The following is a 13,424-nucleotide window of genomic DNA, read 5'->3' on the forward strand; positions in this document are numbered from 1 at the left end:
TTGGAGTACAACAATATCTGGAACACCATACGTTTCCCCGGTCGTACTTTAATCAAGATTCGTAGCCTTGAATGTTTAAATTCAATGTACCTTGTTTTCAAGATGAAGAAACTTAACAAGATATATGGAGAAATCACTAGCATTTACAATATGGTTAGCCTACATCAGGGGCTCAACAGTGCTGGGACCAGCGGCTCATACTAAGAAATTGTCATGGGCACCACAAAACACCATTTCACATACGAAGAACTGGTGGTGTACAGTCCTCAGAATAAAGTAGTATACCTAATAAATTATATCCATCTATCTCTCTAACAAGGAAAGGTTCTAGTAAGGAAAAACTAGATTTACCATCCACCTGCTCCCTAAAACCACCAATTATATTACAATGTCCTTTTAATTGTTTCAAAAGCAAGAGCCTAACTACGCATGACACAGATCTGTAATAAAATCCAGGTGTCTGCTCGTTCTAAGGAAAAGCAGCGTTGGTAAAGGGATTTTCAAGGTAAGAGGGATGAAATGTTGGATCCTTCTCATTTACTATATTCCTATTGCCAATCCCCCTCCCAAAGCAATTTCTTACACAGAAATAAGCTCTAAAAGGTTAAGGACAAGCCTCAATTGTCAAGTGATCCCAACTACAATTTGCATTGTGCTCGGCTTGTACCAACTGAATTCAACCAAGATTTTCCCAGACTGTACCACGTCTTGTTGTTGCTGTGTGCCTGTTTGCTTCCTTGTTTGAATACTCCCCACAGCGACACCCTACATGTAGGAGGGGAAACCCATCAAAGGGAAAACTTGACTGTACCCATTTCCCATCAGATTAGTTTTCTAAGAGCAGGGATTTTTTTTTATGGGGCACACTGAAAGAAACAAAGCACATGAAGTGGTACAGGCCAGAAAAAAACTTTAGCCAGTTGATTCTGCTAATATGAAGTGGCCTTCACTGATTGGACAGTAACAAATACATAATATTAAGTCCTAACATGTACATCAAATTTTGTGGGCATCTCACCATGTATACACATGGACACACCATTGTAATTGATCCAGAATCTCTCCCCTACCTGTAATTTCTGGATGCTGAAAGAGGTGGGGGCACCACAAGGCTTAGTAATGAATTTTAATGAAAACTAAAAGCTCCAATTTTACTCACAAACCTACACTAAGAGAGGGCGAGGAAGGAGGAGAGAAAGGAAAACTAATCCACCTACCATTAACAACTCGGGATTTCCGAATATAGAGTGTTATGGTAACTAGCCTGTTGAACAGAGGTCTGATGGTCACCTCTCCAGGCAGAACTAAACTCACATCTCCAGAACCGGATTTAGCGCCGCAACACGGTATCTCGCTCTACTTCCAATGGTCCCACACATACAGGAGAACCACCGCAGCACCACATTTTTGTGAATGCCTACGACCACTCCCAAAGGACGACGAAGTTACAGGTTAAGTGCAACTCCCATTTTGCAACCTCTCCATACCGGGGAAATAAAAGCCTGTTTAAAGCCAGGGGCCTTTCCCCGCTTTTTCTTTTTTTTGCCTGCCGGCTGCTTAAATCCTATGTCGCCCCCCTCCTTTTTTTTCAACACCCAGAAATTAAGAGGCACGAGAGAGACATTCCTGGGAGCTTTTCGCACTCTGGCAACCTGAACCGTGGCAACCGAACTGTTTATCTCTACCCAATGGAGAGGCGGAGGAGACAGAGACGCCCCTGGATTCGGTGTCCCGTGATTCGGGACCACTCACCGGTTCCTCACAGGGTCACTCCCTGCCTCTTCACGGTGCCTTGTCTTCCATCCATCCACCCAGCTGTCGTTCCGAGGTATTTACTGCCTTTTCCACCGTAAAGACACCACTTCGCGTCTCTTCCCCCCCCCCCAGTAGTGGGGTTAGAAGCTGACGTTCCCCTCAGATATATGGAAAGAGGCCAGTCAAACTGAGCCGGACCGCGATATAGAGGCAGGCGCGCAGGGGAGCCCCCACTCGCTCGTCGCTCTGGCCCCCTTTGTTCGGCTTCGACGGCGGAACTCTCCTTAAAGCTTCTTTTTCTGGCTCCTGCACCTTGCGGGCCCCGACAGCGGCTCCCCTCAGAGAAGTCTTTGCTTCCCCTCGCCCCGGTCACTCTCCCTCTCGGCTCACGGTCCCGACTTAAGCCGAGGCATCTCGTTAAGTAGCCACAGCACCGCCGCCACAAGAAACTCGCCGCTCCTCCCGCGGCCAACAACACAACAGCGGCAGCAAGCAATCGGGCCTCCGACCCGGAAACTGATCGACAGCCGGAGCCGCACGGGAAGCGGATCTGCTACCGGCTCGGGAGAGGTGGGGGAAGCTGGGCGGAGCAGTGGCGGAACGAAAAGTAGAGAAAACCCGGGGTGGGGCTGGACGATGTGTTTCTCCCTGGAGGAAGAGTCTTCTCAAGGCTGCGCGGTAAGGAAAAGTGAGGGTTTTTAAATGCGAAGACGCTCCAGAGTTGGGGCGCGTCTCCTTTTCCCGCCTTTCATTAATCCCCTGCCTCGGATTTGTTGCTCCTTCAAGGCTACAATCCTGCAATCACTTGCTTTGGGAGCACGTCCCTTGATAGGCTCTGAGGGCCATTTGATGCCTTCAGTGGTAAAGAAGCGTACCCAGCAGTATAGCGGCAAATTCAGACGTGCAGAGTCCCTTCATGACAGTCACAACCACGCGCCTTCCATCCTTTTGTTTTGTTTTGCTGCTGGGTTGAGAATTAAATTCTTGCTAATGCTTTCTTCCACGACAACAGACATCCCTATGAGCCAATCAGCATTAAATAAGAGAGTGCTAGCTACTGAGAAATGTCTTCTCAGTGGCTGACTCGCATCCTTTCACTCTGATTGGTTCCAATTAGCAGGAAAGGACAATGAAGCACTGTTAGAAGGTTCCTCTCAGTAGCTAATATGCTCCCCTTTCATGATGGTTAGCTTGCAGGATGCTGGAGACATTGGGACCCTGCTGGGGTCCTGCTCCCAAAAAAGTAAAGGGTCTAAGACACACACACCCAATCCCTGGACAACTACACCCCTGACTGTACCACTTCAGGTTGCAGGTGAGGGGATGCCTATTTGGATGATCCCCTATGGGAGAAAACAAAATACTCCTTGCACATAGAAAAGGAGAAAGGAAAAAGCTAGATTAGCCCTTCTTAATAGGTAGTATCTTTGTAGAGAGGTTTGTTTTTTTTAGGTTTAGTTATTTAATTCAAATATGTAATCCCATGCCTGCAGCCTTGAAATGGTACAGTTCAGGAAAATCTGTTCCACTGGGAGTCTAAACATCAGTGATTTTTGTGGTACCTTAACAGACTGAGAGATCTAGTCTGCAATCAGTACATGTCTACTCAGAAGTAAGCTCCATTGGGTTCAATGGGACTTACTCCTAGGTAAGTGTGTATTGAATTGCAGCCTTATTGTGACATAAGCGTTTGTGGACTAGAGCTCTAGGGCACACCCAGGCTATGGTATGAAGGCACATGAGGCCAGCACCCAGGCCTAGTCAGTGCCTGGATGGAAGACTGCCTGGGAACCATATGTAAGCTGCCTTGAGTTTCTCTCATGAAAGGAAAGGTGGGGTATAAATGTAAAATAAATAATAAACCCAACTTGCATTTATACTGGACTGAGGGGAGTTGGATGCAGGGGATCTCCTGATGAACTGACTGGGACCTGGCTGAACCAAGCTATGCTGGCGTAAGTCCTTCAGCCTGGCTCAGCCAAGATCAGCATAAGTGCAGCCAGCATAAGATGGCATAAGGCCCCAAAAGGGGGCATGTCAGTGGAGGGGGCAAGGTGTGAGGACTTAGGCCACATCCAACTCATATTTGGAGCGCTTCTACAGGTCCCAATCCAGGCAAAAGTTACACTGGGGAAAAGGTCAGTCTAATTGCAATAGAGGGCAATGGAGAGGGCTTGCTCCCTGGTAGGGGTATTTGGGAGAGTAGGCTTTTCCTTTCTGGTCCCTGTGTGCAGCTCCTAGCTGAGCCGGCATTCAGCCAACCCGGAGGCTCCTGAATGGCAACTGGATGCAGCGGAACTTTATGACAGCTTCTCTTGCTCCAGTACAACTTCCACCGGCTTTCCCAAAGTTGGATTGCTCTGCCCATCTGCGAAAGTTTATGGCATAGTACATCTTCAGTGTACCATAAGACTCATTGTTTTTGCTGCAGCAGATGAACCAGGGAGGGGTGCAGAATACTGGTCTGGAAATTTTCACCATTGGAATCTGGTGAATGCATAAACGTCCTTTATTTCCAAATAAACATGCATGGGATGATGACACTTACTGAATATGGTTTTTCTTGGTTTACAATGCGTGGCTTCCAGTGGAGTCAGACTTCTGCTTCAGATTATGTAGGATTGGTAGTTATTTCACAGTACAATTCTGGATACCTGACATCTGTTGTACTCGCTATTAAAGTGATAAAAGGATGAGATTTGGTTGCATTTTCAGTGCATGCTTCCCCATGGAGTCACATGGAATCATGGGATGATAATTATCCTGGACTAATTAACATAGAGAACAAGGGAATGGACTTGTGTAGGAATCTGGGTTTGACCTATGCATCAGGTTCTCTGAGGGCCATCCCACTCTTTTAAAGAATGAAATCATGGCTGGTTTTTGCAAACTTGTTCACTTAAATTTAATCTTTGCTTTCTGTTTATTTTTGTCAGTAACAAGGGAATACTAACAAACCATGGGCAACCCGGAAATAACTGAAGCATATGTGGCTGTCATCCGTCCAAAGAATGCCGCTAGCCTTAATTCTCGTGAATATCGTGCTAAGTCATATGAGGTAAGAGCATTATTATTTTTTAGGGTGTGAGCTGGAAATGCGTTCAGTGGAGGAACTTTTTTTAACTGTAGGCAGCTGCGGTATAGCATCAATAAGAGTGACATCCTAGTCCAAGATCATATCCATTAAGGTGCAGAGAGAAACTCAGGAAGTAGTCTGAGATTAATGACTGCTTCATTTATGATGAATATCCTACAGCAATATCTCTTGTGCAAAAGAAAATAATTCTTCATAACCCCATTGCAACATTTCACTGCTGATTATGTGGGTGATTATGTCATCATGTGAGTTGCTATTAAATATTTCTCAACTGTGTTAATAGCCAAAATATACAGATGCTCAGAATATTGTGGAAAATTGATGCATTTACAAAACACCCTAAGCAGGATGTGTGGGTTGTGATATTGCTAGTATTCTATTTTATTGCTATGTGGTTACTGATATTTTAGCCAAGGTTTTATGGTAATAATAATGTAAAGGATTATCATAGAGAAAATATGTGGCATTCACACAGGCCACATTCTCATTATGCTAAACACAATTATAGTTAACCAGAGTTTGTTGCTGTAGTCAAAACAACAAACAACAGTTAACCAAGCAAAAGCTTTCAAAGAACTCTTCTCCAGCCACATAGGAAGGGAGAAGCATGCAAGTCTAATGCTTGCTGCAGCTTGTGCTCCTTAAAGATAACAGAACTAATCTAGAGTAAATTTGCAGAGCAACTTTGCTGTGTCCCAGTTCTTTTTTAACATTAGGCAGGCATGGCGTTATTTTGCAGAATTTGCTGAATAATTTTACTAAATTCCTCATTTTTGGAATTTTCATCTGTTTTCCTTAATGCTTTATATATTAAAAAGCCATTTCATGAAAACAAAGCCATGTTAATTGTGAACATTGTTTTGAACAAAGGGCTTTTAAGATTCAAAAACTAAAACATATGCTTGAATTTGCATCAGAATAAGCACTCCCCACACAACCATGAAGCTCACTTGGGACAGGCATTGCTCTCAGCCTCGGAGGAAGGCAATGGTAAACCCCCTCTGAATACCGCTTACCATGAAAATCCTATTCATAGGGTCGCTATAACTCGGGATAGACTTGAAGGTAGTCCATTTCCATTTAAATAACACAGAAAGACAATGCTATTATTGAAATGCACATAGTAAAAGAATAAAGAAATAATGCTATTTTTCAGAAAAGGTTTGTAGAAGCAGAAAAATCTTGTATATAAACACATTTTAAATACTGTGTTTGAATCTTCCAGATACTTTTTTGTTCAGGGAATTCAATGTATAAGTTAAATTTTGAATAAAATCTTGCATCATGAGCTTAAACATTTTGCTGACAATTATCTGTATCTGATACAAGCATGGCATTGCCTGAAAAATAAAGTGTGTGCATTAATATATCTCATCCTAACTACATGAGTTCAGGCTCAGCATGTGTTCATGTGATTGTTATATAATTCTTTCAAAATAGATGTGGATCTTTGTGTTAACTAACGTTTACTTGATTATTACAAGATTTTGTTGCTTGAAGTTCCCATTGAAGGACATAAGAAAAAAAGGAGAAAAATGTTGTTGGAAACTAAACTTCAAGGAGGTGGTGACATAACCCAAAACATCTTGGATTATATACTGGAAATCACCAAACCAATTTCACCAGGAAATCAGGGTATTAAAGGTAAGGATGACTATTTCTGCTTCTCTGTGGTTTTTCTCTTAAACAGCCTTAAAGCAGGAACTCATTTCTAAAATAAACAACCAGGTCAGTCCCCCAAACCCATTTATATCCTGCAACAACAGGATATAAGCAGCAACACTCAGCATAGCTAAATAAACAATCTTCCTAATACTCCAAATGCTTTCTTGAATGCTAAGATCTTTACTTTTGGGGGGAAGTTGAGGAGGGTCTTATATGGCTAAGGGAGGAAGTTCTGAAAGAAAAGCTCTGCTGCTGAAAAAAGCCTGCTCCTTGTCCCTACTAATTTATTCTCAGAAAGAAGAGAAAGTTGGTGCAAAACTTCATCTGAAGATCTTGCTGTATGGGGAGACTAGTACAGAAAAAGGTGATTGGCTAACTTGACCCTAAATGATTTAAAGGCTAAAATCAGCAATTTGTACAGTGCCTTTAAACTAATTGGATGTCACTGTGGTTGTTATAATACAGGTGTAATGAGCTTCCTCCAGCTTGCTCCTATTAATCAAATAGATGGCTGTATTTGCACTAACTGAAGCTTACAGGTAGTCTTCAAAGGCAGGCTGATACAGATGGTGTATAGTATCCTAGCAGTTAACAAAGGGTTATAGCTAATGTTAGTCATACTCAGAGAAGAACTATTAAAACTAATGAACATAACTAATTTAGGTCTATTAATTTCAATAGGTCTGCTATGAGTAGAACTTAATTGGATACGATCCACTGTATTTATCACAATCACTGTATTTACCAGGCTATTATCAACCAAGAAGCTGGTAAAAGTCACTCTTGGTCATAGTTACTGCTTGAGAATCCAGGACAATTGCCATGGTGGATGGTGCCTCAGAATGTGTAGCTGATCCAGATCAGTGGAGCCATCATGATCCATCCATTTATCAATATATTGTGTGTTATCAAGGTACAATAGACTAGTGAATACCAGATACGTGGAAAACAGCTAGGATTGCAGTTCTTCCCAAATACAATAAAGATAGAGAACAGGTAGAGTCGTTTATGCCTATCTCATTGATCAATGTTGATGCCAAGTTATTTATGAATATTTTAGCAGCGTGCCTTCCAAATTTGGCACCAAAATACATTCAAAGGGACCAAAAAGGTTTTATTAAATCAAAATCAATAACAGATCCTACCTGCAGACTCCTTAATTCAGTATATCACACTAAAAAAAGAAATAGTCAATTGGCCTTGGTCTTTCTGGATGCAACCAAGGCATTTGACAAATTGGAGTGGGATTTCCTTTTTAATGTTCTAAAATTTATGAATATAGATCCAGTGTTTATCCAGGTGCTTCAGAATCTCTACAAGGATGGGCAGGTATGTATTAGAGTTAACAATCAGGCATTTTTTTCAATAATCAGAGGCACCAAACAAGGCTGTCCGCTGTCTCCAATTTTCTTTGCAATGGCTATGGAACCACTTGCAAATGTTTTACACAAGACCCCAGATATAAAAAGCATACAAAGAGATGGAATAAGAATAACCCATTTAGTGAACTCCTTAGCTGACGATATAGCCCTAATGATCTCGAATCATGGTGGGCTCTCCAGCACTTGGAGGCATTCAAGATGCAGCTGGACAGCCACCTGTCAGGGATGTTTCAAGTTGGATTTCTGCACTGAGCAGAGGGTTGGACTCGATGGCTTTATAGGCCCCTTGCAACTACTATTCTATGATCATTAATAAATGATTTTAAGAATTATGGCCAAGTGGCAAGCTTTGAAATATATATATATTAATCTGAAATGCTTTCTTTTAACATTAATGCAATCTAACAACTTGCACGGAAACAATTTACCAATCTGAAAATATGTAAGTCATTTAAATATTTACAAGTTAACATTCCCAAGAACTTAGATCATTTGAATAAATTGAACTTTAAACTGTTGATTAGACATGTATGCCTAAAGCTAAAAGAATAAGAACAATATTCCTTTTTGTGACTGGGCAGAATTGCGGTGATTAAAATGGTAATACTTTTGAAATTTAATTTTTTATTCCAAACATTGCTGATACTTACTCAAAAAGATATACTGATGAAATGGCAAAACATTCTTAATGATTTCATAACAGGGGAGGGAGAAATGAGAATATCAAAAACAATGATATACAGTATAAATCAATAAAGAAGGGGGTCTTGGGCATCTCTAATTAGTTGCATTGTCATGATGTTGCACACATTAAAAGTGTGTTTCCAATTTTACAAGGTAATACAGAACAGATATAAGTTGAAATGAAAAAATCAGGGGCCACTCTTTCATATTTGAGAGGTTTACTGTATATATTCAATGTCCCTCACAAAATAGAAAGTATAAGCAACCCTTTTTTAAAACAAGTTTTAATTGTCTGGAAAACATGGTCTAAAAAATTACTGTCACTCATTTCACCATTCCTATATTGCATTATCCCTCATGTTTTATAGAAGTAATAAATTTGTGATATTTAAAGAGTGGAAAAAGAGACTTATATAATTTGACAGATTTTATGTGGGAATAAACCCCAAACCGGAGAACAGATTAAATGACAGCTGGCAGGGATTCAGCCTAATTTGTTTCAGATTATACGAATTATGCAAATTTGATGATGCCAGGGTTAGTCAGTCAAGCCACTAAACCATTAATGGATCTAAAAATTGATTTCAACAACAGGCCATAATTGTAAAGGTCTTTTCTTGGAAATTTATAAAATTTTGACTGACAGAGTAAGTGGAACATATGATAGCTTAAAAATGATTTGGGGGCAGGACTTTCAGACTCAGATTGATCCTTATAAATGGAATGGCATATGGTGTAAAAGACCCTTTAAATCTGTTTTGGCTTGGATGAAGGAAAACGCAATTAAAATCACTGTTTGTTGATGTGTCACCCCTGTTAAATTGCATAGGATAGACTCTTCTATTTCACCATTCTGCTGGAGAAATTGTGGAGAAAATGACTTTTTACCACATATGGTAGGATTGCGTAGAAACATTGATATTTTGGTCAACAATATTTAATGAAATAAGATTACTGAATAGGCATTACAGCCCAATACGCAGTTAGCATTATTACTGAACTTTGATGACTCTATCATGGTTTCTTTTAAGGAATTGACTATTACGTTGGTGACAGTAGCTAGACTGGTATTTGCCGAGCGTTAGAAAAATTCTCATCTTCATTTAATAGATTTATGGTATCAAGATGTCTGGAAAATTGCATTAATGGAATTGCTTGCCTATAGGGTCAAAGCACTGAGAAAAGGAACAGAGGCAAACACTTTTCATGTTTATGAAAAGTTTATTTACAAGTTTATTGAATATGCATCTTCTAATGGCAATGCATGTAATGCACCTGCTGCCCATGGAAATTTATGGAGAACTGTTCTTGGATAATGGTCAGTTACTGGAATTTACCCTGGACTAGACTGGATTATCTATAACAACATCACTTCTCTTAACACATGAATGCTTGTTTCTCTTTTTGTTATGTTATTGTGGATATTGTTTATGTATGTTTATTAAAAATCTAATATTTTTTTTAAAGGATAGATAAATGAGAAGGTAATTTCAGCCATTTAATTGTTAAAGGATTATTATTATATACAGGAAAGCGAGTTTTGTTAATGAAGACCTTCCCTCTTGATGGCGAGAAAGCAGGCAAGGATGCATCCCTTTTTGTTGTACCAACAGTTGTGAAAGGTAAAATTAAAGATATCAATCCTAATTTTGCACCAACTGATTCCGCTCAGGGCTACATTTGAATATTTTTAGGAATGGAACTTCTATGGCTTTTTCAGATGAAAGGTGAAAATCTTTGTTTATAAAGCAACTGAGCCAGCACCAAATTAAAATTCTACACCTTCATTTATTCTATTGGGTTTTCTTATACTAAAATGAAAATACTGCATGACATAGCCTTTTAAAATTCAAGGGCATAGCCTTTTAAGATTCAAAAGCTCACTGTTCTGTCCATAGTAGCATTTGAAAAACTGGACTGTTGCCTTTAAATGGCCAAGCAATTGAAATAAGTTAGTAAAGGATGAGAGAATGATCACTTTCACTGAAGGTGGCAGAGAGGTTGAGGAGGAAGCAGTAGGAAACAGTATCAAGAGGCATGTGAAAAATTCTAATAAAGACAGAAATGTAACCATTTCACTTGGTGAGGTGGGAGAAGGAGGAAAGGAAGACAAATTTTGGACAGCTTAAATGTTGTCATTGAAAGAGGACACAAGGCCCAAGGTTTGAAAGGAAGGAAGGGAGATAGAAAGCAGGATTTGGTAGAGGATCAAAGGTAGCAAGAAGGTGTTGGGAACCAGTTGATGTCGATCAAGGTGGTGCAATAATGTTGCTTGGCAAGTAGCAAGGAAAGGACCATATGAACTCTAAAACATAAAAAAATTCAGTTAAACTTTTCTATTTCCTCCAGCGGCTTAGCAGCATGAGAAGAAAAAGAGATGATTTGAGAGGTTAATAGAATGAAAATGACAAAGTGATTGTCATAGAGGGAGTTCTACAGCAGAGAGGTCAGAAGCAGTACAGTTAAGAAGAATTTATATTGAAAAATTAATACTATAGTAAAGCTCAGAACAATTCACAAAATGGTGCAGGCATTAATGTCTGCGGGGTAGAGTTGTGTTGCTTATCATTGATGAAATCACAAATTGTACCCAGTCTGTGCCCATCAGTGCAATCCAATGCCTGTTTTCACAGAAATCCCATTTAATTCAATGGGAATTATTGCCAGGTAAGTGGGGGTGGAGTTGCAGCTCATGACATTTGCACAACCGCATTCCATAACCAAAACAGCCTTTGAGAGAAAATGGCATTTTCTCAGATGTAATAATAAGATACCTGTGCAGCCTTTGAAAATTACTTACGGGGCATAGGATATAAAAACAAAATACAGTGTTATTATGCTAAAATTCCATAATGGAATAAAAGAGATTCTTCAGACTTTTAAAAAAAGTTTCTTTTCCTTTGTAGATAATACAAAATATGCATACAGTCCTGGATGTCCAGTTTTCTACTGCTTACAAGACATCATGAGGGTCTGCAGTGAATCCAGTGCTCACTTTGCTACAGTAACAGCTAGAATGTTAATCTACTTGGATAAGTAAGAATTTTTTTAATTAGAACTTGAGTCTAAAAAATAAACTGACATTAAATAAAGTATTCTTAACATATTATGGTAGACTAGGACCTGAGAGACCAGGGTTCAAATCCCCATTCAGACATGAAGCTCACTGGGTGACCTTGGGCTAGTCACCATGTCTCAGCCTAAGCTACCTCACAGGTTTCCTGTGAGCATAAAATAAAGAGAGAGAGAACCAAGTATGCCACCTTGAGCTTCTTGGAGGAAAGGCAGGATATAAATGCAATAAATAAAAATGAATAATAATATTACCTTAATATTTCAAGACAGATCTTGGTTTCCCATTTTTTCCCTTTTTTTAAAAAAATAGGGGTGGGTCCTAAGCGTTTGATTCTAAGCATTCGTACCAGTGTATCTATCTACATGATTACATAATATACTTTTATATTATGCTATGCTAATTATTTGCTAATCTTCAATAAAATGAATAATGCTAATGAGTCTTTCTGTTCTTCAGGTGGTTAGAGGAACGGCATTCACAATCGCATTCTATCCCTGCTTTATTCAGACCATCTCCCTTAGAACGGATTAAAACAAATGTCACAAACCCTGCATATGCTGTTGAACCTGGGCAGACAGAGAGCTCACTTCACATGGGATACACTGCATTAGAAATCAAGAGTAAAATGTTGGCACTTGAGAAGGCAGATGTGTGCATCTACAACCCTTTATTTGGCTCAGATCTTCAGTATACCAATAGGGTAAGAGTACAGAATTGTTAATTCAAGAGGGCTTTGATATCAGTGTTAGATTTTAATATCCATTAGTGTGCACTTTAAGACAATTTTTTTAATTATGTGGTATTTCCAGGTTGACAAAGTGGTTATAAATCCATACTTTGGACTTGGAGCCCCAGACTATTCAAAAATACAGATCCCAAAACGTGAAAAATGGCAGCGCAGCATGAGCAGTGTCATGGAAGACAAGTACTGTGTTACTTTTATTAATTTGCATTTTTTATAACAGCACAATTGTTCTCTGAAGTCCAGACACGATTAATTGATCAATTTAAAAACTATATAGGCATTACTGCTTCCAGAGTGGCTCAGGACAATCCTAAATATGTTTACTCAGAAGTAAGTTTTATTATGTTCAGTCAGAGCTTACTCCTAAGTAAGTCTGCATAGGATTGTTATGTAAAGATCTTGGTTCCCTTGGGGGAGAGAAAGTGGCAGTCACCACAGTCTAAGCTATGAGCAGTCTTTCTAACTTCCACTCAAAGCATGTTGGCTCTTAAAGTGAAATATCCCATCAATGCAGTAAGTCTGTGAGGTCCAACAGGCTTAAAGTGCAGGTTTTTTCAAGTGCGTGAATGGGAGGAAAACGGACTCCTTTATCATCTTGTGCATTTTTTCTAGACCAAAGCCATTTTAGTGACGCAGTTGTATCACGACTGAAATATCACATCATCTTGAATTTTGTTCCTAGGGAGCGTCAGTGGGTTGATGATTTTCCTCTTCATCGCAGTGCTTGTGAAGGAGATTCTGAGTTACTGAGTCAACTTCTAGATGAAAACTTTTCAGTTAACCAGCTGGACAGTGATCATTGGGCTCCCATCCATTATGCTTGCTGGTAAGCAGAGTACTCTTGTAATTGAACTTTAAAAATAGGGGGTTCATAATTAAAATCGTGTGTATATATTTATGTTCCATTTCTATGGCTGCAATTCAATACATGTCTACTCAGAAGTAAGCTCCATAGGATTCAATGGGACTTACTCCCACATAAGCGTGTACTGGATTGCAGCCCAAGTTTCTGTCATAATC

At 39.7% G+C, this 13,424-nt stretch overlaps 2 protein-coding genes across 8 annotated transcripts in view; one reads left to right on the plus strand and one right to left on the minus strand.

Moving 5' to 3' along the window:
• The window catches only part of ANKIB1 (ankyrin repeat and IBR domain containing 1), a 134,365-nt gene extending 131,747 nt beyond the window's left edge, over positions 1-2,618 (minus strand). Inside the window, exon 1 of one of the 4 annotated variants that reach the window (XM_061587856.1) lies at positions 1,753-2,618. The gene's annotated coding sequence lies outside the window, so the exon portion shown is untranslated. The remainder of the gene's footprint in view (positions 1-1,752) is intronic. The other 3 variants (XM_061587854.1, XM_061587858.1, XM_061587855.1) reach the window with 3 other exon arrangements.
• KRIT1 (KRIT1 ankyrin repeat containing) overlaps positions 1,656-13,424 on the plus strand; it is a 37,011-nt gene continuing 25,242 nt past the window's right edge. Inside the window, exons 1-8 of one of the 4 annotated variants that reach the window (XM_061587859.1) lie at positions 1,656-2,433; positions 4,692-4,813; positions 6,337-6,496; positions 10,095-10,205; positions 11,490-11,619; positions 12,116-12,359; positions 12,469-12,584; positions 13,087-13,230. In XM_061587859.1, coding sequence (XP_061443843.1) covers positions 4,715-4,813; positions 6,337-6,496; positions 10,095-10,205; positions 11,490-11,619; positions 12,116-12,359; positions 12,469-12,584; positions 13,087-13,230 — 1,004 coding nt within the window. In that variant the 5' untranslated portion in view covers positions 1,656-2,433; positions 4,692-4,714. Of the gene's footprint in view, positions 2,434-2,930; positions 2,999-4,691; positions 4,814-6,336; positions 6,497-6,811; positions 6,882-10,094; positions 10,206-11,489; positions 11,620-12,115; positions 12,360-12,468; positions 12,585-13,086; positions 13,231-13,424 lie in introns of those variants that run through there. The other 3 variants (XM_061587861.1, XM_061587860.1, XM_061587862.1) reach the window with 3 other exon arrangements.

The sequence above is a fragment of the Rhineura floridana genome, chromosome 10 (genome assembly GCF_030035675.1).
Source record: "Rhineura floridana isolate rRhiFlo1 chromosome 10, rRhiFlo1.hap2, whole genome shotgun sequence".
Taxonomy (NCBI): domain Eukaryota; kingdom Metazoa; phylum Chordata; class Lepidosauria; order Squamata; family Rhineuridae; genus Rhineura; species Rhineura floridana.